This window comes from Lepidochelys olivacea (assembly GCF_965140295.1).
Source record: "Lepidochelys olivacea isolate rLepOli2 genome assembly, chromosome: 11".
NCBI lineage: Eukaryota > Metazoa > Chordata > Testudines > Cheloniidae > Lepidochelys > Lepidochelys olivacea.
The window spans coordinates 26,640,945-26,667,064 of record NC_140421.1 but is presented as its reverse complement, the minus strand read 5'-3'; the positions used below and the strand labels follow the sequence as shown (position 1 = coordinate 26,667,064).

General features: G+C 37.8%; 1 protein-coding gene across 3 annotated transcripts in view; it reads right to left on the bottom strand.

Moving 5' to 3' along the window:
• Positions 1-26,120, bottom strand: part of KIF5C (kinesin family member 5C) — a 144,885-nt gene that overhangs the window by 64,652 nt on the left and 54,113 nt on the right. For all 3 annotated transcript variants that reach the window (XM_084643821.1, XM_084643820.1, XM_084643822.1), the window contains exons 4-12: positions 24,119-24,223; positions 22,562-22,610; positions 21,483-21,538; positions 20,116-20,203; positions 15,677-15,801; positions 13,768-13,872; positions 13,263-13,411; positions 7,509-7,657; positions 199-374 (exon numbers count right to left, since the gene is read on the bottom strand). In XM_084643821.1, coding sequence (XP_084499947.1) covers positions 199-374; positions 7,509-7,657; positions 13,263-13,411; positions 13,768-13,872; positions 15,677-15,801; positions 20,116-20,203; positions 21,483-21,538; positions 22,562-22,610; positions 24,119-24,223 — 1,002 coding nt within the window. The remainder of the gene's footprint in view (positions 1-198; positions 375-7,508; positions 7,658-13,262; positions 13,412-13,767; positions 13,873-15,676; positions 15,802-20,115; positions 20,204-21,482; positions 21,539-22,561; positions 22,611-24,118; positions 24,224-26,120) is intronic.

Genomic DNA, 26,120 nt, shown 5'->3' with positions numbered 1-26,120 from the left:
GGGTAGGCAGCCGTGCACGTCCCTCCCAAGCTGTGAAGATGGAGTGTAGGCCTATTCTAAATAGTAAATAGAAGGGACAACAGCTTGAAGTTTGGGAAGGATACAGCACTGATAATGAAACAGCTGGGTACATGTACCCATTGACTGTTGGAAACAGTTTATGTACTTAGAATAGACTCAAAGAAACAATTTCCAGACCTTGTCGTCCAGCTGTCTGTAGAGACTGGTAATCTCTTCATCGTATTTCTGCTTCTCCTCAGTTGAGATGCTGGCAACAACAGGTGCAATGTTGTCAATGATGGGTGTGTTGTCACAGGGCTCCAAATTTTTCTGCTCCTTAGCACTGATCTGCTCATCCTCAGGCACTGCTTCTCCTGCAGTGGCAGAGAAGAAACAGTTGCAGGAAGCACGTTATTAGAATCCATGGGAAATAGAGGCAGTTCTGAAAACAAGAGGCCAGGAACTCAGCTGTCAGACTGGTCTCTAGCACAAGTCAAAGGAGCTAGACAGAAGAGATCATAAAAACAGGTATTAAGTCAGATTCACGGATGGTATGGCCACACCCCACACTGGTAATTAGGAGGAGGAATGATGTAAGTAAGAGACAAAAAAAAATCAGACTCATTTTAAAATATTAGGCTTAAATATCTATTTTCCCCATTTTCCTGCTGTCCTCTCCTTCCCACCCCTACGTATTGCTATAGGAATACAAAGATCAAAACAGTTGCATGAAAACAGCAAAGTTCCAATACAGTCACAGAGACTGAAACAGCAAAAAGCAACATGCAATTGTAACTCTGGGCATCTAAAGTGGAATGATTTAGATTGGTATGCAGTGGCAGAATAAAACTAGATATGATGTTCTTAAACTTTTTTCTTCCGAAGAATTTTCTCTGAACAATATTTTCTTTACAAAAACATATGTGCATTCCAATTACTAGTCTCTTGCAATTCATTGAAAAGGAACAGGCAAGTAGTTAATGCCAAAAATTGAATTGATGTTCATTATAATCTGGTGGAAACACTCCTGTAGTTGGTAAATACTGTGTGTATTGTATGGGGTTTGGGAAGGTTAAATTCCACTATTCTGCATGAAGGTTTTTTTAAATCGAGAGAATAGCTACAGTTTAAGTGAGAGCCTACGATATTGTTGTTCCATAGATGAAATAACTAGCAGTCACTCCTGTCAACTGTGCAGACACTATCCATAATGCTGCTAGGTAAACAAGTAAATAACGCAAATGTAACAAAACAAAAGGAGACATGGTAATTCAGCCCTGGGAGAAAGAACAGGGCTTGGGAGTGCAATGATCAATATTTCCCAGCTGTAATCAAAGTTAGTGAGAAAATAAAATTTTCAAGCTTTAAAAAAATAACAAAATTATTAAACATATAACATGAAAATCAAGCACCATAGAAATCCAACATTAAAAATATTCCTGGTATACATTGCTGATATCACTTTATATGATTAATACTGAAAATGTTAAATATAATTTATTTTTCACCATTTATGCTATTGATTTAGCTTTTGCATTTCGCTCATATTAAACAATGAAAGCAGATACTTTTTGGCCCTTGGGAACTAGAACAGTGCTGTCACGTTTGGGTTCCCAAGATGTGTAAGTAACCTCTACAAAAAAAAGTTCAAACATTTTAATTTTCTTTTTTGGTTTTTAAAAAGTCAAACTTTTCCATTCATATTGCTTTGTGTGGAAAAACCACCACCACCGAAATTTGGGTCTTAAAACTATATGACATTATCCTTCTTACTAGAATACACAAGTCAAATTCTGTCCTTGGGTATGTGCACACTTAATTGGCGCTGACTGACTTCAGTGGGATTTGTGCACACATCTTTGTTTCGACTACAGCTTCATTTGGAGAGAAAGTCACCTTTTACGGAGCCTTCCACCAAACAATGCTATTCAGAAGGTCAGACAGACAGCCAATAATATATTTCTGAATGCAGTTAATCTGCTTCTAGGCCAGGCCAGTGAGACAGAATTGGGGGTGAGAAAGTGCATACATTAAGAAAAAAAATAAAAGGAGACAGTTTTCTGTAAGAACTGGTTACTCTGCGTACAGCCATGCATCTGTGTTCCCTTTTCTAAAATGCTACTGTCCCTCTAGGATGGAAAGGAGATTTGGAAAGTTACATTTAACAAACATAGAATCAAACATACAAGCATATTAGGAGATTATAAATTCCCAGCACTACACAAGACCCAACACCAGGCAAACTGTCTCCATGGCAATTTCACTGCACTAATGGAGAAATATTCCCTGCACGGAAGTGGCCTGAGTCTCTAGAGATGGCCCAAGAAACCTATCATTGCAGTCAGTTGACTGTAATAAGGAATACAGCCACTAACAACACCTGGGGAAAGAGAGCATTTATATAAACAGAAAGGTTTGATTTCTCCTGCTTTCATCAAAATCAAAAGCAGTTGCCTCTTCCCATAGAAGATTTTACATATGATGTTCAAAATGAGTGTAATTGACCTATCTTCTGACCACAAATTCAAAGATTTTCATATCTGTCCATGCCAAATCACTGGTGTGCATTTACTTCAGACTATCAGCGTTTTTTGTATGTAGCATACAAATTAACCTTTCGATTACTAGCTGCATAAACACACAGGATTTGGCTGAAGTAAAAAAAAAAATTTTTGTAATGACCCCATTCAAGTGGTCTTCCCCAGAATTACAGTTTATTTTTAAGAAGAAAAAAACTGCAGTCAAGTATTAAGTAAAGATAGTCACAGTTAACTATTTGTCAAAATGCTGGAGTAGATAAAATCCTATAAATTGGCATTTACATGCTGAAATTTCAAATACAAAAACTACCAACCAAATTACCTTCTCTCCCCCTACATGAACCGAACCCTACACAGAGAATGGAATAGCAATTCCACTCTTTGTGCTACTCAGAGCAACACATTTACTGATCTCCACAGAAATTCCATCTGAAAGCCACAGGAGGGCAGGCGGGTGATCAGACTGACAGTCTCTAATGCAGTTCTAACAGATTGCTTATTCTAATGACAAGCTCACACCAAGGAGATATCCAGCTATATTAGATGCACCATAAAGTAGAATTCCATGCTGGAAAATAGTGATTAAAAATTAAAATAAAGGTGAGAAATTAATAAGATCCTTTATAAATGTTTGTATCTCCTCTTCTGTGCCTTCCCGTGACCCTATGTGAATTTTATTACTTATGAAACATATTGTAAACTGCTTGCAGTCTTGCCAGCTGAAATAATTGGTCTAGCTCAAAAGTTTGCTGTGCAGCTTTTTACTTCCAGAAGCTGTTGGTACACTGGAAGAGAACAGAGCTCTGTGCAATTAGTGATAGCCATTCCAGAGGCCAATGTCTGCTTTCAGCTGTACCAGTGTAAGTCTAAAGCAAATCACTAACTTCAGTGCAGTTACTTCAGATTTACACTGGTTTAATTGAAAACAGACTTTGGAGCTAGATGCCTTATAATAGTTGTATGTATTGTTATTATGGTAGTTTAATTATTTTGTAACAAACCACAGTGAAAACCACATTAAAGAAGATCTCTTACAGGAAAAAAAAATCTTAACATTACATTTTCTGTTTATAAATTTCCACAGTTATTTACCAAGTAAATGCTCTATGATTTCATGACTACAACAGCCCAGTTACTCCAGATGAACTTAATTGAACATTGTAGTAACAAATAAATTAAAAATATAATTTTCCATTCATAGACAAGCTACTGTATAATTGCAGCTATCATATGACCATTTATGCTCTAGAAAAATTACCTGAAATTGTGTTCACTTGTAGTAAATTAATTCAATTTAGTGGTTAACAAAGACAAAATCATTTAATCACAAATTCCTTCATTTCTTTTGAGAAAAGCCATTGGCACATACCAAATTTTAAGGTTAAAATTAAACAAAAGACTTTTCAGATCTTGCTTCACATACACACACAAAAAATCAATACCAATATTTTGCCCCATCTGGGTGTTTTTATCAACTCCAAATGCAGAAAATGATCTTGTCCTAAAAAGTTATTACAGACAAGCGTGAGCATGAGAGGGATTACCAACATGTCCAATTCCAATATTACATGTATCTGTATGTAGGATTTTTTTTAAGCTTTGTTGAACACTAGGATCTTCCTTGCCTCTATGGATTTCCAGGAGCATGAACATTTCATCTGAGTGTTAAAGAATCAGGGGATTTCTACCATTCCGGGAAATGAGCTAAACTGGTGGAGGCTAGACTAGGATGAACCAGACAATGGCAGGCATTACTAGGTTTGGCTGCAAGTAGTTACAGCCTGATGGTCAGCAGTTCCGTTGCTATGAGGTGGAAGGTGCCATTAATTAGATGTTTGTTAAGTATGATAACTTAAAGCAATATTGATTATTTAGACTAGGGGTTGTTTTGTTTTTTTATGTTTTAAGATTTAGTTCTGTATTACATATGTTCCTAAAGTGCGCAATAGAGACCTGAAACTTTAAAAAAAAAATCCAACCTGCAATAATTAGTATTGCTTATATAGGCTCCTAAAATTGTGGTTCATGGACTCCTCCTCCTAATTTTTTCAACTGCTAAACAGCATTAAGAGACACTAAAAATATATAAAAAGAAAAGGAGTACTTGTGGCACCTCAGAGACTAACCAATTTATTTGAGCATAAGCTTTCGTGAGCTACAGCTCACTTCATCGGATGCATACTGTGGAAAGTGTAGAAGATCTTTTATATACACAAAGCATGAAAAAATACCTCCCCCCACCCCACTCTCCTGCTGCTAATAGCTTATCTAAAGTGATCACTCTCCTTACAATGTGTATGATAATCAAGTTGGGCCATTTCCAGCACAAATCCAGGGTTTAACAAGAACGTCTGAGGGGGGGTTAGGAAAAAACAAGGGGAAATCGGTTACCTTGCATAATGACTTAGCCACTCCCAGTCTCTATTCAAGCCTAAGTTAATTGTATCCAATTTGCAAATGAATTCCAATTCAACAGTTTCTCGCTGGAGTCTGGATTTGAAGTTTTTTTGTTGAAGAATTGCAACTTTCATGTCTGTAATCGCATGACCAGAGAGATTGAAGTGTTCTCCGATTGGTTTATGAATGTTATAATTCTTGACATCTGATTTGTGTCCACTTATTCTTTTACGTAGAGACTGTCCAGTTTGACCAATGTATATGGCAGAGGGGCATTGCTGGCATATATCACAGTCTGCTGTTTCGACCTTCAGGAGGAGTCCACCTAGAATCCTTCTTTCTGTAGTGTTGGTAGGGAGGTCTCTGTGGATTAGTATGTTGTTCAGAGGTATGTTGGAAATATTCCTTGAGTCGGAGACGTCGAAAATAGGATTCTAGGTCACCACAGAACTGTATCATGTTCGTGGGCACTGCATTTAGCCGTATGGAATGGAAATCTATCAACTGCATGAAAAAACTTGTACAGATACAGACAGACATCATCTTCCTTTCCAAATGCAAACAGATGGACATCGTACCAAAAAGACTGAAGGTAAAAAATCCATTACAATCTACATACCACACAGACTATGCTGACAGCTTGTGCCACACGCTCTCAAAGAAACTGCAGAATCACCTGATCAACATCCTCTACAGCAAACAGGGAAAGATTAAGAATGAGCTCTCAAAAATGGATACTCTCATAAAAAACCAACCTTCCACACAAACTTCCTCGTGGCTGGACTTCACTAAAACTAAACAAGCCATTTACAACACACACTTGAATAGAGACTGGGAGTGGCTAAGTCATTATGCAAGGTAACCTATTTCCCCTTGTTTTTTCCTAACCCCCCCTCAGACGTTCTTGTTAAACCCTGGATTTGTGCTGGAAATGGCCCACCTTGATTATCATACACATTGTAAGGAGAGTGGTCACTTTAGATAAGCTATTGCCAGCAGGAGAGTGGGGTGGGGGGAGGTATTTTTTCATGCTTTGTGTATATAAAACATCTTCTACACTTTCCACAGTATGCATCCGATGAAGTGAGCTGTAGCTCACGAAAGCTTATGCTCAAATAAATTGGTTAGTCTCTGAGGTGCCACAAGTACTCCTTTTCTTTTTGCGAATACAGACTAACACGGCTGTTACTCTGAAACCTAAAAATATATACTTCCGTAATACTACTTTTCTGCATAAGCAATGTTATAGTTGCCACAGACACTATGCAATCATAAATGAGAGGGAAGCAGACCACATACTCATGAAGAGGAGGAAGCAGATTGTTCATGAGACTCTCTCTGTAAAATATGGCCCTTATCATGGAAGGGTTTGGCACCTCTGGTCTATTATAACTTCAAGTAAATACCTCCTCTGTTTTATCTACCCTGAACTGGATCGGCTTGGGAAAGTGACAAGCTAGCTTTTTAAGAATATCATCTCTGTCCTCTCTCAAACCCTTAGAAGAGATTGTGACCACCTCTGATACGGAGATAAGCACAGAGGCAGCTATGGCTGCTGTTCCCCGTAAGGGCAATGAAGGCACCTGCAGTCACAAAGGATATGTCTACACTGCAGTTAGACACCCATGGCTGGCACAGGCCAGCCAGCTTGAGCTTGTGGGGGCTGTTTAACTGAGATATAGAAATATGGGCTCTAGCTGCAGCCTGAGCTCTGTGACCCTCTCACCTCGACTCCAGTCTGAGTCAGAATATCTACAATGCAATTAAGCAGCCCCTTAGTCCACTAGTCCAGGCCAGCCATGGGTTTTAATTGCAGTGTAGACATACCCCCCAAGGGCAAAAAGTGATCTAAAGATTCTAAGGAGCCATTAAAATGGCCAACTTTGCAGAATGGTAATCTTGAAAGGAATTATTCTGCTTTAGCACAGTGATTCAAAGTGGTAAGCAACATCAGTTAAAAAAAGGCAGAAGATGCAGCAATACATGAATTAAGCTTCTATGCACATCCATCCCCAAACTCAAAGGCTTTAAAGTTCTTCCAAAGACACTATGGTGAAATTAGGTACTCATGAAAGTGAATGTTTAGTACTGTTCTGAGACTAGTACAATGCAGACAGATGCTGTGCAAATTTCCTTATACAACTGTCACTCCAATTCAATCCTGATTTATTATTTCCTATTCCAGTGCTTGTATTTCTCTGAGCAAAAAAACCTGCTAGTTATGGCAAATAATACAGCAGGTCAATAGTTTGCGGTCTAATGGTGATGCAACTAATTTTTAGTTATGGCAACTCAAACCCAGTCTTCATGAGGTGAGACTAGTGAACTAACTCACTAGCCACCTTGGTACCCCAATGTTCCATTTTTTCTGGTTCTGTATTATATATATGAACCTAGTAGACTGAATAATCATTTATCATGGAAGTGTCTTTTACCAGTTCAGTATAGTTCATCATCATTTGGAAATTTTGTATTTGTGTGTTGAAAACTTGTATGACTGTTTTGCAATTCAAAGAAAGATTTAAACATAGAATTAAAAATAAATACATATTTTGTTTCACTGTTTCTTACCATTTCTCCACCTATTCAGTTCCATCTCCAGATGCTGGATAACATTCTTCAAACTCTTGTTTTTGTCTTTTTCCTTCTCATACTTTTTCTTCCATTCTTCTGCAGTCAGCTCTAGATTCACAGAAACTGTGTTCTTAATAGTCTTGGCTCTGAGCAATAATAAGGAAGGCATGAAAACAAGTGATTAAATTGTTTTCATCACAATATTTCTCTCAGTGTGACATAGCAAGGATTCAGATTTAAAAAAACAGAACCAAAAAACTGAATGCCTGCACCTTAGGAAATAAAGTACAATGCCACAGTTCATTCTTCTCTTAAACACCTTGGCTTCTTGGAGCTTAAATATGAACATTTTCATATAGCAAATACAGCAAACTGGTTAGTAAAGGGGTCAAGTCTCAAAAAGAAGATCCACTTTGAGGTACAGAAGTTCAAAAAAATCCCTTTTAAATTAACACCCCCCCCAAAAAAAAACAAAACAAAAACAAAAAAAACCATGCTGTGGGAGGCGTTCAGCACCAGAAAGTTTTTCCTTAATTTTCTTCAATTTAGTTAAAACTCATGTCTGTGAAGAATTCTCTCCCACAGCTTGGTTAGAAGAAGGATTCTGCATGTAGAGTTAGGAACAGATTTTAATATAAATTTTGTGATTCACCTTGGACAGTATAAAGTAACACTGTGTACCACTTTAGCACAAAAATATTAGATCCAGCTGAATTTGCAGAGGGAGTTTAAGTAGGCAGAATGTAATTACCCAAACTGTAATGTGGTTGGGATGTCATGGCTAACCCTGTTCTCTCAAAAAGAGAGAAAAAAAATCTTTAATGACCACAGCTCGTAAAAATGGATAACACTACTTCCCCTCTAAAGCTGCCTCCGTCCATGGAATGCTGCCCCCCCCCAAAGCCATAGTGTGGCACTGTCTCAGAAATTATTAAATTATTAAAATCACAGCACAAGTGCATGAAGAACGCTGGCCTTTCCGAGGGTGTCTCCCATCGAGATTACTGACCAGGGCCAAAACTGCTGAACTTGAGAGATCCTGCCTGATGTGCTCCAAGAGGGATACAGGCCAATAATACTAATAAATGTTTAAATTGTTGGTACTCTATATCCAAAAGCCTTTGTGTGCCCTAGAAAAGCATAAACAAAACTACAAGCCTTATTATACTGTTAGAGTAGGAAGTAAGCAAAACCCTAATACATATATCAACAGTAACAATGAATGAAGTTGATTCAGTTGCAATTATTTTACCCCAGCAGGGATTGCAGTTTTGCACAAAAAAATCCCCACACAACTCACCACCCAAAACATGCAGAAGAATTAGCAGGGCATCTGCTTTTGAATATATATTTTCTAAAAATAAAATGAGTTAGGAATAGAACAGAGCGAATAACTGATTTTTCAGTTTGGGGGCCAAAGTGAAAAATTAAAAATTCAATTTTAGGTTCAAATCAATTTTTTTGTTTTTTCCTCACGAGAAGGGGTACAAAATTGTTTTGGGTCAAAGAAAACATTTTGTTCAACCATATATAAATGTCAGTTTTTTTGTTTTATTTTGGATCATTTTCAGGTGGGTTTTTTTTTTTTTACTTTAAATAAAAAATCTAAACTTAGAAACAAAATGCCATTTTGAAATGAAAAGTCAAAACATTTCAAAATTGTCAAAACACGCAGTTTAGATTTTTAAAAAATCCCCAATTTTTTTCACCTGAAACTATTTAATAAATTCAACTCAAATTAGCAAATAGTTTCAGTGACATGGAAAAAAAAATGCAGTTTTCAGTGAATTTACTGTTCGCCACACAAATATCACCAGCTCTAGTTAGTCAAGCTACAGTGTTGACTGCCCTTGGATTGCTCAACTATTGAGCCGATCAGAGTGAAGGCAACAGTATCAGGTTAAACAAACTTAAAGCAAAGGAATATTAAATACACCTAGGACAAGCAATTTAACAATCAAAAGATGCAGTGTATAAAAGCACATATGCAGAAGAGCTGATAAAGAAACTACTTTTCGAAATAGATTACTTCCAATGACTAGCCCAGAGACACAGGCTAATTATTAGCTGAAAAGCCTGATTATCACAATTCTTTTAACAAACTTTCTTCATGGCTCCATTAGGTGATTCTAAAAGCATGGTTGATAACAAAAAAATCCTGAAGCCCTCTTTCACATTACCCACAGCCGGGCCGGCATCCTGGCCCTAAATAAGAAATATTATATATGATAAAAAATAAAACAGGTTTCAGAGTAACAGCCGTGTTAGTCGGTCTTTGCAAAAAGAAAAGGAGTACTTGTGGCACCTTAGAGACAAACCAATTTATTTGAGCATGAGCTTTCGTGAGCTACAGCTCACTTCATCGGATGCATACCGTGGAAACTGCAGTAAACATTATATACACACAGAGACCACGAAACAATACCCCCTCCCACCCCACTGTCCTGCTGGTAATAGCTTATCTAAAAAGTGATCATCAAGTTGGGCCATTTCCAGCACAAGGAGAGTGAGTTTGTATGGGGGTGGGGGTATGAGAAAACCTGGATTTGTGCTGGAAATGGCCCACCTTGATTATCATGCACATTGTAGGGAGAATGGTCACTTTTGATAAGCTATTACCAGCAGGAGAGTGCGTTTGTGTGAGTGGTTTTTTTGGAGGGGGGTGAGGGAGTGAGAGAACCTGGATATGTGCTGGAAATGACCCACCTTGATTATCATACACATTGTGAAGAGAATGGTCACTTTGGATGGGCTATTACCAGCAGGAGAGTGAGTTGGGGGGGGAGGGTGAGAAAACCTGGATTTGTGCTGGAAATGGCCCAACTTGATGATCACTTTAGATAAGCTATTACCAGGACAGTGGGGTGGGAGGGGGTATTGTTTCATGGTCTCTGTGTATATATAATGTCTACTGCAGTTTCCACGGTATGCATCCGATGAAGTGAGCTGTAGCTCACGAAAGCTCATGCTCAAATAAATTGGTTAGTCTCTAAGGTGCCACAAGTACTCCTTTTCTTTTTGCAAAAAATAAAACATATCTTGAGATAAAATTGCCCCTAAAATTCCCCCTCCTAGAAAAATACTTAGCGTTTTTAGCACGATACTTTGTTATTTCTAGTTTTACATATGACATAGTAAGTGAAACAAATTCACAGCACTGCATCTATTATTCATGCAGCAGAAATTAAGGCTCTCGTTAGCCAAGCTGTGCTAAGTCATACAGTTTCTAAAAACTCATTTGCCTTCTGAACATAAGGTCTATTTTTGAATCCCAGAGAGATGAAAATCCAAATACAGAAATTGGACTTCAGATGTTCAGTGAGCTTCACTATGTATGTATAAAATGAGGTTTTGATACATATATCGCACTATCTACACACAGTGAATGTGCATATCATTTCCAGTAATATTAGAGGGGATTAATACACGTTTATGAAGGGAAAGTACCTTTCACGTTCTTACAGCTTTAAAAATATGTTAACCTATAGTCACCTAAACAGAACTGTAGAATTATATGGTATCCAACTTTGTAGAGATAAAGGTCAGAACACACCAACAGGCAGCTCAGTGTTAACCTCATCGAGGCCCCAATGAAGCATTTACTCACATGCTTAAAGTTAAGCACCTATTTTACTGCTTCACTGGACTGAAGCTCTATCCAAAAAGGAAAAGGGACAAGCAATTTATTCAGACAGATGTAGTTGGCGCAATAGGGACTATTTATTTTGTTATGTTATGAGGAGGTGTAAACATTCACCGCCAGAATGAACTGAATTCAAAGTGAAAAAATTACAGGTATGAAGTTGACAGCATTGTGACCCCATCATACTGTTTAACAGTAACTCCCCGCTCCCAGTCTCTAACACCGGGCAGTATTCAAGCCAATAAGCCACAACCACTGATCCATTACATAGCAATGTTTTTATAATTATTATTATTGCATCCTAATATTTGCATTTACTCAGTTTCACAACTCAGTTATTACATATCAATAAGGAGCAAATGTCTCCAAGAAATGTAATTTATTTTTGCATGATATACGTTTAAATGAAAACAAAATTAATGAACAAGAAAATCTTTAATAATCCCTCAGTCTAAGCATAGAAACGACTATTTCTCCATTTTATAGTGATTTTTGAATTATAGTTTTGTCATAACTACAATGGGCCAGATGTTCCACTCCCACCAAAAACCCAGAATGAAAACCCCCATAAAATTCTCCCTGGGGAGTTCTTCCACATGCTCCTATTCAAAGTGAGCAGTTTATGGTGCCACAGAGTGGGAAGGGGACAAAGATCCTTCCCCAATGGCAGCAGAACTCACAGGAAGTCAGTCATGCTTCCCATAGCTCATGTCTGCTTTGCCACGTCTGGGTCCTAGCAGATGCCAAGGGCAAGTTAATACTGGAGCAGCATCAGAATGTCCATAAGAGAAGAGTGCTGCAGAATGGCTCCACTCACTGTCACCTCTGGCTCCACCCACTAACTGCCCCACACAGCAAAGCTCCAAATGCATAGGGGGGGGACAGGAATTGTGAGCCTTTTCACCTCCTCCTTTGCCCCCTCACTGCTCCCCCACCCCAACATATTGCACTCTTTATGCCCCTTTCTGTCTATATGCAAGGAAGGCATCATCATCAGGCACTGATTAAGAAATACAGGTCCCATCCTTCTCCCACTGAAGTCAATAGCAAAACTCCTATCAACTTTAATAGAAGCTGGAATGGGGCCATAATGAATAAAGGGTTGCCAGGTAAAACTTTACACATTCTTATACTATCCCCTGTAAAATGCTCCTTCAGAAGGGTGGGTTTTGTTGCAGTTTGTGCACCTGAAAAAACATAACCCAATTTCTGACAGATAAATGAGATTCCAATATATTATACAACGGTTAAGTAAATTACATTGCAAAGAGTAATTATTAGCACATATTGTTTTGTTTATCAGTCATACACTACACAAAGCAAGTCATTTCCAAAAGTATCAGAGGCTCCATAGATTATAATAAAAACACTAATTATTCAATGAGTCTGGCATATTTTTACAAACTCCCACCATGGACTTCATAGAACTGTTTCTTGTGGACCAGTGAGAGACAAAGATTTTCATTCTGACCATTTCCACCCTTTTTGCTTCATCCTTGCCTTCATCTCCAGAGATCTTTAAAAGTGGCAAGATCCCATTTATGCATAAACCTACTGAAAAAGACATTACACACAAATCCACATTATATTCCTCCTAAGTGGCAGCAGAAAATGCTTCCTTTGCAGTCCCGTCAGTTACATCAAGCTGTCATTCAAGGGAAAACTAAACCTCAAAAGCTTCAAAAGCAGCCTCAAGTGAAAGCTCCCTAGATGAAGCAAAACCAGAAGTTGGCTACTGGGTTAGCTCGGGGATGAAAAACACAGTGCTGTTGCCATTTCCATAACATTTTAAAGTGATGCTACTGTGCTTAGTCCTTCCAGTGACAAGCTTTGAACTCTTGACTAGTATAGTTTCTTGCCATCGTAACATTTATTTTTTCTTATAATCCAAGGAACAACTTTCCCATTTATATTTCTGAAGCATCCTTCAGGACAAAATAATTTTTTTTAACTACAATTTGTACAGAAACTGAAGCCTCTATTTAAAAACCAATGTCCACCTAACATAGTTCTCTTCTAAACACTCTGCAGTTCAGCTGGTTCAGAACCTGCAGCCAGGGCGGGAAGACAGAAGAAACAACGTCCAGGCCAATGCTGGGTGGACTCACCTTTGTCCAAACATTAGAGTAGACTTGGTTTCTGCTTCATTGAAGATAGAGGGAGAACAGCAGATAACAATGGTAGTTCTGCAGTTCCCACCTAGGGAGTCTTGAAGAATTCGGGTCATTTTGCTGTCTCGGTATGGAACATGGGTTTTCTAATTGAAAGACAGATAAATTACTCTTCAAACAATGTTTTTAATAGGCACATTAGAAAGAGCACGAGGTACCAACAATTTAGACTTTACTGAGTTTGCAATGTGTGACATAGGTATATTTGTTTTAATTCTATTAAAATGTGTTGTGCCTGCTAATAGTTTTCATTATACTTTCTAGATTCAGTAGAAAAGGACAGTGTTATATTAGTTTACAGTTCAAAGCTAACACTCCCCTTTCTCCTTCCTAAATGGAGATGTCGGCTTATTTCATGTATCCATGGTAAAGAAAGCTGATTGACAAATATAGCTTTTTTTATTATTATTTAGTAGCACAAAAAGTAAAAAGGATTACTTACAGTTCCCTCTGCCAAGGCTGAGATCACGTTGCCCAGAGCAGACAAAGACTTATTGATATTTTTAGCTTCATCAAGAACAGAGCCCTCTGCTCCAGTTTTGCTGACCTACCAGATAGCAGAAATATGTCAGATTAAACTGTCAATGAGGGCTTGTGCAAATACTGTTACGATACAGAAAGAGACAATGGAAAAGTTACAGAACCTTGGAAGAGAAAAAAATGTTACCCTCAAACTAAAGAAGTTATTTTAAAAAAATGTATCTAATACTTTTAAAGCATCTTAGAAAAAGTCTATTTAATGGCATTTTCCCATCTTTCTCTTGGTTCTCTTCCCATTAGCTCAAAGTAGAAACATCGTCTATGGGTGGGTCCTTACTTGGTCAAAGGAACCACTGAGTTCAATGGGAATTTTAAGAAGTGTAGGATCAGGCCATATATGTCTTTTTAATTGTACCGCTGAAGGTACAATATATGCCTGATATTACTTCTGCATCCAGCTGTGGGAAATGGATGCTACCTCACGGACAAGTGAAAAATTTTTCCACCAATGAACAGGCTAGCCTACTGAGAGGCTACATAATTTCAGGTTGTCTTCTGAATGCCCCCAAACCAATTTAACAAAATCACAAATCTGTGAATTTAAGGATGAGGGGAAGCTAACTGGGAACTCATTTTCCAAACTGCTGTAACAATATTCTGAATTCTCTAATGGACATAAAATAAATCCATGCATACATTTCTTTAAGTGAAAGTGCTTTTTGCTGCCAATCACCAATAGAATTATCAACCAATATATGAAGAAGGCTATTTTACCAACCATGCAATATACTGCAACACAACATTTTATTTTACCCATTTGTCTCTAAAGTGAAAAAAAAAAAAAAGGTCTATTACCATTATGGAACACCCATCTATACTATTTATGTTTGATTATTTCTCAAATACTTCTTAGTCCAAAGCGTGTGGGTGGACAGTAAAGAGAAATGCAACAAAGTCCTAAATTAGATCTGAAGTAATCCTTCTAACCAAGGAATTTTTTATTACTATTTATTTGCAACCAGACATTCCTTTTGGCTGCATGTTAAGAACATTTTCTTTGATGTTCAGATCAATTCTGGGCAACAAAATGGAGATTTGTTCCATTGTAATTCTGTTTGGGCTCATTCTTCTGAGTAAACAGATATAAATTTCATTCTGCTCAACATTTTTTCTGTATCCAAATGAAAGCAAAAATAGCTTATGCCATCAGTGTTATGAAAATTATTATGCAGGGAGCCTCAATAACATATATGTAGCCTTCAGCTATAGCAACTGTATTGAATACTAATATCTCAACACCCTAATATGCTAAAAAACGGAAGCACTGGAAATGGGGTATGTCTGAATTAAAACTACAGTAATGGCGCAATCTAACATCTTACAGAAAGGTTACATGACACACACACACACACACACACCCAAACAAAAACTGGTGTAAAGTCTATACTCATGCCCATAACAGTTTTCTCTAGATGCTAGTGAACAAACCTGGCCTTCCATTAAAGCAAACATGAAGATACATGCTCTGATACAGGATGTGTCAAGTTACATGAAAATTATATTGTTGCAATTTGCTCCATTACAAATTAAAGACCAACTACAGATGCTGTGTTTTGCATTTCGTTCTAGTTAGTACTACTGACCTGTTGCTTTCCCCGACCTTGAACTCCAAACATGTCACAGATTAAGTTTGAGCCAATATTCTTACCTACATACTAGACTTTTAATAATAATAATAAAAATAGATATGCAACATTTAAGTAGCATAAGCTACATCCATAGATTTAAGTTGCACCAAAACACACTCAATTTAGGAATACAGTAATACTTCTAAGCCTGGTAAAAATTACTGATAAAAATGTACTCATTACCTTTTCACTTCCAGCCAAGTCCACCAGATAAAGCTTTCCACTGAGTTTCTTTTCAGTTTCTACATTCTCTTGTTTAATATTAATCAGGAAGATACTGTGGCTTCTAGAGCTGTGTTCATTCATATCTATAAAGAAATAATACTTTTAATGGTTTTGTTTAACATTCCCATTTGTAGAAATTTTTAAAATCTGCCAATATGTGTTCTTATTTCATTTTATCATAGTTGGCCTGTGACTAGTCAATAAGCATGGAAACTCCACACAATAGTCTACTTGAAAGTATAAATTTCAGACAACAACTTCTTGAACCCTTCTGAAAGCAGTTGCCCCTCAAGAGTAGTGACTAACATTTATGCTATCTAGAATGAGCTTTTATTTTCCACTCACATGGCTAAAAATTAGCCAGATTCATGATAAATGACATGATCTTGGGGTGATGGGGTGGAAAATGTGAAGTGTTTCTTTAGAAGGACCCTCACCAAATAATTTTTCTTAAACAGCATACACTTTGGGCTTAAATTGAGAATCCTAATTTGTTTTCATTAAAATAAAAAGTCAATGAAAACCCAAGAGATTTAGGAGTACAAAGCAGAATTACAGATGATATTCCTGTGATCAGAAGTACCCCTATATTCACACCCTACACATTACTGTAATAATCTCTGTGCAAAATATGCCCTGTCAGGTATCATTTAAAAACTAACACCACACTGATCAATCTTCTTGTGTAACCTATGTATGAGATGCATATTAAGAGTTATGAACAAACTGAAATTACTACTACAGTGTGGTAGTCTGGGGAGGACAAGTCTGGGGAGGAGGTAAACAAACGACAAGATGATGCCTCTACCCAGGTGTCAAAGTGGATTGACAATCACCAGTCAAGTGGCCATTCTTTGGCAATGAAGGGGGGCAGGAACAGATCTATCTGCATCTTAGCAAACATGGAACCTCTTTCACCAAGAGACTTCATATTTCTTTTCTCACAGCTGGAATGAACTTTATCTAGTGGTAATCCTCAGGAAAATGAATTTCAACGGGTAACTGAACTATAAAAGTGCAGGGCAAAAACATCCCAAGCTCTCTCGTCTCTTTTCACATAAGATGACAAAGGAACCAGCCCTTGGACTTTGGGACCGACTGATCCTGATTTGAGAATTTGGTTACCCCTGTTGCTGGGAACATGTCGTAAAGATTTTACCTTAAACCAAGTCTAGCTTGTAAGTTTCAGCTAGTAGGAGGCGTTTTATCTTTTTTTTTTTTTTAAATAACCATTTCTAACTTTAATACCTTATACTCGCTCAAAACTTCTCTTTGTAGTTAAATACATTTGTCTAAACTAATCCAGTTGCCAAATAAAAGTAGCAAATTGTTGAATATTGACCTTTTAGTGGGGGCAACAGAACTTTAATATCTAACCTGCCCAGGCAAGGGCTGGACAGTGCAGAACATGTTTCTGGGAAAATCTGGGACTGGGAGTGTTTTGGTATCACCCTGCAACTAGTAATCCAGGCTGGCAGAAGACAGAGTGTCAGCAGCCCTCTAGTCACAAGCTGCTGGGGTTGGAGTTGCTGGACCAGGGGTGTAGCTGTACACAGACACTCAGGGTGTGGCCTGCACGCTGTTAGGTTGTTTGTGAGCAGCCCTGGTTGGAAGCTACAATAGCAAAGCATTGTGAGGCTCCCAAGGTTGCGGGGCAGACGGTGACACAGCCTCTCGCTGGTCTGGATTGCACCCCCCCGAACGTGACAATTCCCCTGCTGTGTTTGGTAACAAGGACATAGCATGCGCACACACACACACACAGGCTAGAAAATACATTATTAAGAAAGATAGTACTGTAACAAGAGAATGACTACAGTATATTGGAATGGGAAGGAAGTTTGTTAAGGTGTGGAGTGCAAGTGTTTGTGAGAATTATGATGCAAGTCATAAAGCATCTGAGTTGAAATGGGTCTGATGTAATCGTTGCCATGGAGTTCCTCAGAAATACACATGAGGATTTGTATGGGAATTTTAAAGCGATTTTTGTTGCTTGTGTGTCAGAGTGAGAGCCCTGGGGCCTGGAATCCTCAGTGATCCACACAATAGGTACAGCATGGTCAGGTGCAGTGCAAGTTTCCATACAACATAAGCTTGGATCTAACCACATTGTGTTGGAGGTTGTAGTGAGATATCCAAGAGAAGATGTCAGACAAGTAACCACCTCCTTTCCCTCCACCCCCACCTCTCTATCACCACTGACCTCACTACTGGCTTTCTTCTCTCCCAAGCTTGGAATCTTTGTGTTCACTTCAGTTCCACTCTGTTTCTCCCCTCACTTTCTCTACAGCATTCCCAAAGTTTTCCTCTTCCTCTCCCTACTTTCAACCCTGGCACTAGTTCGTTCTCTGGTTGATTCCTGTCTGGACTTCTACACCTTGGTGTGGGGCTGGATATAAGGTTAGAGTAGATTTGGGTGTTCAGTCAAAGAAAGAAAGAAAGAAAAGCTGTTCTATAGAAGTTTTTTAGGTGTGGCAAGAAAGGCAAAGCAAAAGCAGAAGAGCACAGTACTTCAGAAAAGAAGGAGGTGAGAATGTAGGGGAAAATCTAACAGCAAACTGAAGAACAAGAAGGATTCAGAAGGAACTGCCAGAATTGGCTAGGAGGTAGTCATTTGCTTTTTTAGGGAAGAAGTTTCCAAATATACTTGAGTAATGAGATTTGTCTGTGCCAAAGTCACTAGTTGCATCAAAGGCAACCTATGTTATAGTCTGGGGACTGGATCAAAGATATCGGTCTTTTTCATCACCATGCCTAGCATGGTATAATGCACCATGACAATAGTTACAGATCTGGTATAGGGTGCAGTAAAAATACAAAATAATAAATACATGTTTTAAAAGGTTTATTTGCTTTCCAGCTACTGGAACTCAGTCCAGGCCACTGCTTCAGTGGGATAAGGAAACACAGCAAAAGACAGAGCAGAATAAGAGCCTATTCTGCCGTCTTTGTGTGTTATTGTGAGCAACTGATTCCTCCACAAATTTGAATTATAATACAGAAAAAGGATAAACAATTCCACTTTTTAAAATCTTATTTGTTATATTCAGGTCTCAAAACTCTAAATGTAGCCAATGAAATGTATGCATGCAAAGAAGCCCAAAATCAGTAGGATTCCATCAAATGCATTCTGTAACAGCAGTAGTGACAATTACATTAAAACACGGCACCGTTCACTTAGTATCTCATCATCAGTTAGGTAGGAAACTATTATCTCTACTTTACAGACGAGTAAACTGAGGCAGAGATAAATCATAAACCTAGAGCAAATCACAAAGTGAGGGCAGGGGCATAGTGGGAATATGGAACAAAACTTAGAATTCACAAAACAAAACCCTCAGCCTGGAACCCATCAGATGCCTACATTCACGTTTTCAAGATATCAGAGGTTTATTGAACAGCAGTAAACTGTGGACAAGCTAATACATTTTAGAGCCAAAGTTATGAAATCTAGCATTATAATTTGGACTGATTTAAATTACAATTGAATAGAAATCCATTGCTCAAAAGTAAAAATTACTTGTTTTCCCCTGGTAAAAGCTTAGAAATTATTTTTCAGGTATAATTTGTCAAACAAACTATAGTGAGTTATATGCAGTTACTGCATCCATCCACTGCTCATTTTCTTAATGAAACACACATCATAACTAAAGTCAACACTAACAGACTGTCTACACAACAGTTACCCACAATACAAAATAGCAATAACAATGATTTTAAAAAAACCACTAGCTTGATAATATTTCATAACTTTTCATTCTATAACTTTTGGCTGCTAAAATAAATATTACAAAATAGTATTTAAAAATCTTTTCATGTGTTTTCAGACAAATCTTAAAAAATAATCTCCATGTTATTTTGAAAACAGTATCACAAGCCATTCTTTAAAAAGTTATACCTTTCATTGCAGTTATACAATAGTATATATTGCTGCTAAACATGTAAGGAATCTCACAAAGCCTATGTCGAGAAATTGCAATGCATGTTAAACTGAGGTTCCAATTCAGCTCCCGTTGAAGTCAATAGGAGTTTTCAAATTATCAGTTGGAGCTGGACTAGCCCTAAATGTGTATTTGCACTTGGTTTTCCCAATTGCTTTTTAATGTTCTCCAAGAGTCATTTATTGGGCCAAAGTAAAAGATCTTCTCACATCACAGATCATCATTAAAAAGTCAACATTCACCAACTGTTCTAGCACACTGGTATCTTAGAGTGAGTAAGTAAGTAAAATACTTAAACACATCCTTAATTGTAAGCACATGAGTAGTCCGGTTTACTTCAATAGAATTATCCACGTGCTTTGATGGATTGGGGTGTTATTTCCTAATCTAAGCAAGAGACAAAATATAGGTACTAAGCACTATTGTTTCTTTATATACTTCTTTGAGATCACTTACTTGTAACAGCTACATGGCGGTTTGCTTTCCCTTCATCAATGACATCCATAACTTCTTCAGGACTAGAGACAAACCTCTCTGTACACCCCTAGAAACATGTACATTCAGTATTTAGAAGTATAGAAAATGTGTCTTTGCATCTTTTCATAGTAATGTAAAATGTTCATCTTTCTCAGGCAAAAATAAATATCCAATATGAACATTTAAAAGAGATATGGCCAAAATCTGCCCTCATATTGACTTCAGTACGTTTTATGGTGGGTAACTTGAGAAGATTCTACTCTCAGATTGCATTAAAGGATCAATCAAATCAAACACTCCAAATAAGAGGATTCTTTACAATCAGAAAATGCTGAAGTATCAAATAACTTCCAGTAAAACCTCTAAGTTCTTTTAGATTCCGGTGCCACAATTACTTTTTCATTCCCAGCTCAACAGCAGGGGGGAGATTGCTCTCCTTCTCTCCTGTAATATGGTAATGTTTATGGAATGATTTGGCCTTCTTTGCTCTCCCATCTGAGGATAAGAGGTAAGAGAAAATAGAATACTTCCCCTTTTCATCAGAAATGTCCAATTTCATTTTCTATGGAATTTAAGTAGAGGAGCAAGAAGCTGATAAACAACAATCTACATTGTTGTTTGTAAAACAACAACATTTTGCATTGTGTTTGTTGGAAGATTATAGATCAACCACACATAGCATCCATACCAGTGAATTTTGAAGGAAAAAAAAAATTATGCTCTTCAATTCTCTATCATGTTCCGTATTAAATATTAATAAAAATGTTTCACTTTAAAAGCGTGTATAACAAAATGTAATCATTTAAAAACACTTGGGAAGTGAAGCAAAGAGAAATGATTCAATCTGATCAATGTTTCACAAAACTGTTTAAATGCAAGGACTATTACAGCTACAATTCAGAATGGATTAAGCAACCAGCACCTACAAACAAACAATACAAAACCCACCAAATTCACTAGTTCAACACGTGTTGGCATGCACATGCACACCCCCCTTATTTTCCTCACAATTGCCTACATGCTCAGGGTTTTTATTATGTAAATTTTATTTCCTCCACACACACACACACAAAGTATCAGAGGGGTAGCCATGTTAGTCTATATCCACAAAAACAATGAGGAGTCTGGTGGCACCTTAAAGACTAACAGATTTATTAAGGTGCCACCAGACTCCGAGTTGTCGTCCATCCGTCCCCCCGTCCCCCCCCCCACACACACACAAAGTGCATGTTAAGGAAGGTCCAAATGGAAATCCCCACATAAAAGTAGAAGCTGGTTTAAGGACCCATGGGGTGGGGAGAAGGGGAAAATGAACTAAATCACACATATGAAAGTCTTCCTTATACCTTTACATATGGAACTCTGTTTTTATCTTCATGTACTGCAAGGTTCGTCTTTGACACTGGAAGAAAGATTACATGTATTAGGAGCATTTCACTTACAAATTCTGTCAATTGTAGGAATGACAAAAGAATAATTTGAACACAGTATAACTCATTATAAAACTCAAATTCAGAATGAGGATTTTTTTTCCTGTTCCTTACTTTAAAAAAGTTACCCTTAATTTCCGGGGACGGCTTTTTATCTAAAATGATTTTCATGGGTGAGAGCTTTCGTTGCATGCTCCAATCAGTATAAACACGTATTGAAGAAACATGAAACCAACTTGGATTTCCTGAACAAAGCAAATATTTCCAAGGCTTAATAGAGTTCCAGCCAACTTCACTGCTCGTGTGTTAATATTACAGTTTACCCGCCTCCCACATCTCCAGACTAACTGAATAGGTGCAGGCTGGAACAACAGTTGAAACAATCTATTATTTTTGTAATGTTCCCAAGTTCTTCTAACCAACAGAAACATAGTAAAAACACTGATTAAAGCTTGGTCTATTCTCATACTCTGGGCTAAAATTTAATTATGTAAATCTAACCTAACTTCTGACAAATACTGTATAAAGTCTGCATTTCAATTGCAAACTGGCTGTAAGTCATGAGGCTTACATGTACAGTATGCATGAAAATGTTAGTTTGCAGGACTCAGAAGTAGTCTGGTTGGCAAGAAAGTACAAAATCTCAGAAGTCTATAGCTTATAAGCAAGCTATGTATATCGACACTGGACACAAATGCACCTCTGGCACTTGGATTTTGTACACCACTGAAACATCCTCGTTTAGACAGAAAAGCTGTGGCACACAGTGTCTCAACAATTCAAATGCCTCTTCTATTATCATAAAGTAAGAGACAGATAATCAGATAACCTAAGCCAGTTTAAATAAAATTTAGAAATTCAGTCTTTCAACTGTAAATTTAATTCAAGCTTTTCAATACGACAGCATTGAATCAATTATAAATAGGAAAGAAACACATTCCTCAAACTCCCCACAACCCAGCCAGTGGGGAACAAAACAGCATGCTGTTACTTACCATCAAGTAAGTCCCTTATTTTGTCCAAGTAAATTTCAAAGTAAGAAACCTAGTGCAAAACAAGTGTTTGTTTTAGATTTATAGCACTGACTCAAAAGTGTTGTTCTTTACCTACACTGCCGTATCTATGAAAATAAGAGGAGGCAAATGACTCCACTAAAAAGGTGTACAGTACTACCCAGTGAAGGGTAATTTCACACTGGTCCATCAACAAAATAAGGTGAATAAATCTACCTTTGTTCTTTTCTTTCACGAAGTCCCTTGAGATATGCAGAATTGAAAATGCAAATTGAGATCACAGAAAATTAATAAGCTCAAATGTTACCTTAGCATATGTAGCGAGATACCACTTTGACATTTGCGAAAGCTATACTGATGTACATTACAAGACGACACTTTTAGCAGGTTTAGTACAACATCTGTATTAATCTAGTTAATCCAAGTTAAGCCCATCCTTAAAGTTAAGCACCTGCATAAGCGCTTTCTGAATCAGGACCAAAAGGAGGAGGAATGAGCTGAAGAGAAACGATGCTTTGTTTAAAAAAAAAAAAAAAAAAATTTGGAGAGACAATGAACAAAAACCTCAAAATAAAGGGCTAACTCAGCATTGGCACAAACAAGCAAAACCCCATTTAACTTAATGGAGTTGTGGCTTCTAGTATCCGGATTAAGTTTTGTCCAGTGAGTATTTGTATAGTTAGGCTCCATTTTATCTGAATAATTTTATTCTATGGAAAAAATAAGCTACACTCATAACTCTGTTGCCAATTTGTTTTAGAATGGCTCCACACAACTCCTGGAACTAGCGGCATGTCCCCCCTCCGGCTCCTAAACATAGGAGCAGCCAGGGGTCCCCACATGCTGTCCTCGCCCCAAGCGCCAGCTCTGCAGCTCCCATTGGCCAGGAACCATGGCCAATGGGAGCTGCAGGGGCAGTGCCTGCGGACGGGGTGGTGCGCAGAGCCGCCTGGCCGCATCTCCGCGTAGGAGGCAGAGGGGGGACATGCCACTGGTTCCAGGAGCCGCTTGGAGCCACAGCATGCACGGAGTGGGGCAAGCCCCTGACCCCGCTCCCCGGCTGCAACGGGGCAAGTCCCCGACCCCACTCCCTGGCAGGAGCTCGAGGGCCGGATTAAAAGGTCTGACAGGCTGAACGCAGCCTGCAGTTTGCCCACCCCTGCTCTATAGTCTCTCAGTAAAGTGCCATGCATACCAAACTGCTAATAACTAACTACAAGGGCTGATCTGAAACTCCATGTATTTGAGTTAGGGAAGGAATATAGAAAAACAGTGCATTATACTATTATAGAGATCTGAAAGAAATACAAACAGAAAAAAATCCCAGCAAGGATATTTCCCATAGCCTAACTACGGCAGACACAACTACATCAGATTCCTGTACAAAAACCTCTTTTATATTAATGGGTCTTTGAATCACCTAAGGAAAAATGAAAAACTCTGCAGTGAAATGTTACATTTTGTAACAAAATGGAGTTTTACCATCCAGTTCATTGTCTTCCATCTGACCCATTACATAACATGTCATTTTGCATTTACCTTTATGTGAAACTCCAGGTTTTCATCCATGGAATAGATGTGATCAAAGATGTCATGTGCAATTCTTGGAATTATTCCCATTAGCTGATGGTCGTGCAGCTTCCCCTAAAGACACAACGGCAAACTGTAACTTGGAAAGGGTTGTTTGTGTGTGCCAAAATAGAAAAGAAAAAAAATCTTCTGAAGCTGCATTTATGAGACTCTTCACTACTGCAGGCAGCCAAAAGAGAGATCTGGGAAGGAGGGTATATTGGTTACACTGTGGCTTGTCAGGCCAAGTTGCCAAGATGCAGTCTTGCAAACAGGACCATTCTCTGTATTAGTGGGCACAGCCAGCTTCCTATGCCCTATCAAGCAGTTCCAAATATTAAGTAAAAACAGTTTCCCTAACTGCAGGACATACAGATGAATCAACCTTAAGTGAATTATGATGAGAGTTTGAAACAAAATCTTTCTATGAACAGAACAGAAAGATCTCACACCTTGTGCAGTCATTTACGTTCACACATAGTTAAAGAAAGGGCTTGATGATACAATATAAGGGATTTTTCCAGTGATTATGGATTATTATTGAAAAACATATGGACTCAAAGATATGGCCTGCAAAAACAAACCCCATACAAAAGTGTTAACATCACGAATAAAAATGGTCAACGTCAGAGAAGATTTCACGATCATACCCTTACTTTTAAAAATTGGGTAGATATCCATGTTGCCATGAATCATGAGAAATCATTTTAAAAATATAGTCAGTAGTCATTTCTATGAGTAAAACCCATTTCAACTGTAAAAGCAACACACACAAAAATCAGAGCAAGTGAGGAAGAAAAAACTATGAATTTACAGACTAGTTATACAGCTTTTTATATAATGTACAGATTTCTGTGATCTTACTGGTTTGTCATATACAACTGTCCTACCAATCAGTCAGCTATTATTACTGTTTTCAGATACAGTCCCTGAAGACACAACTTGCTGCATTTAAATACACTGGAGCGCGTGGAGTGACAGTCATCTTATAAACATTAAGCCAGTATGACAGAAATTAAACATGAAAACTGGTACGTTCTATATATATAGCTGTCTAGCTCAAGGGTTTTGTTCAAAGTATCCACTAGTTTTCTGCCCTTGAATTACAGATCCTAGTGAAAAACCGAATCATTTATACTGCTAAATGCCCCTTTCTAGAAAAGCAGAGCTCAGCTACATTTAGACTATGAATATTCAATTAATGTTAAAACAAACATGTATGTGTTTTGGTATTTATACAAAAGTCAACGTTAACCACTATATAGTTTCGCTTGGAAGAATTAGATTTTTATTGGTAAATGTTAGTAAACATGATTTCACCATACAAATACAAATCGCTGTAAAAGTATTTCCATTGACAATAATTAAAATTTACAGATAGGCAAAGTAAGAAAAATGCCTGACAACTTGGTGTTTGATTTAATTATATTTACTCTGTATATATTGACAATTTGTGATTTAATGGTCAAAGTTTAAACTTTTTGACTCTCAATGTCTGTCATTAAATAATTGTCTGATCTCATAATTCCCCACAACTTGGAACATTTAAATAAAAAAAAAAATTAAAAAAATAAAGAATACTTAAACCCCATAATTTCACACAACTGAACACTTTAATCAATGGAAGTAGAAATGCTCAAAATAAACACTGACATCATCTGATGGGAAAAAAAATCAAATTCTGCCAAGCCTATATGTATGGCAACCCATTCAGCTCCTCAAGGAATGAGAAGCTTGCATTGTTCAGTACAGTGGTTCGCAGCAGTCAGTAAGAAGGAAAATAGAGGTGATATATTAAATTAAATATAAATTGTTTCTGAATCCCTGATTATTTTGGGGGGGAGGGGGAGGGAGCGGAGATGATCCCATGCTTTACCTTGCCACCAAAGGGCTCATGCCTCATTGCCTATATCTGTGCCATTAAGACACGCTATTACTGAACTGGCACTGCAGTATAACTTTAATGCCATTA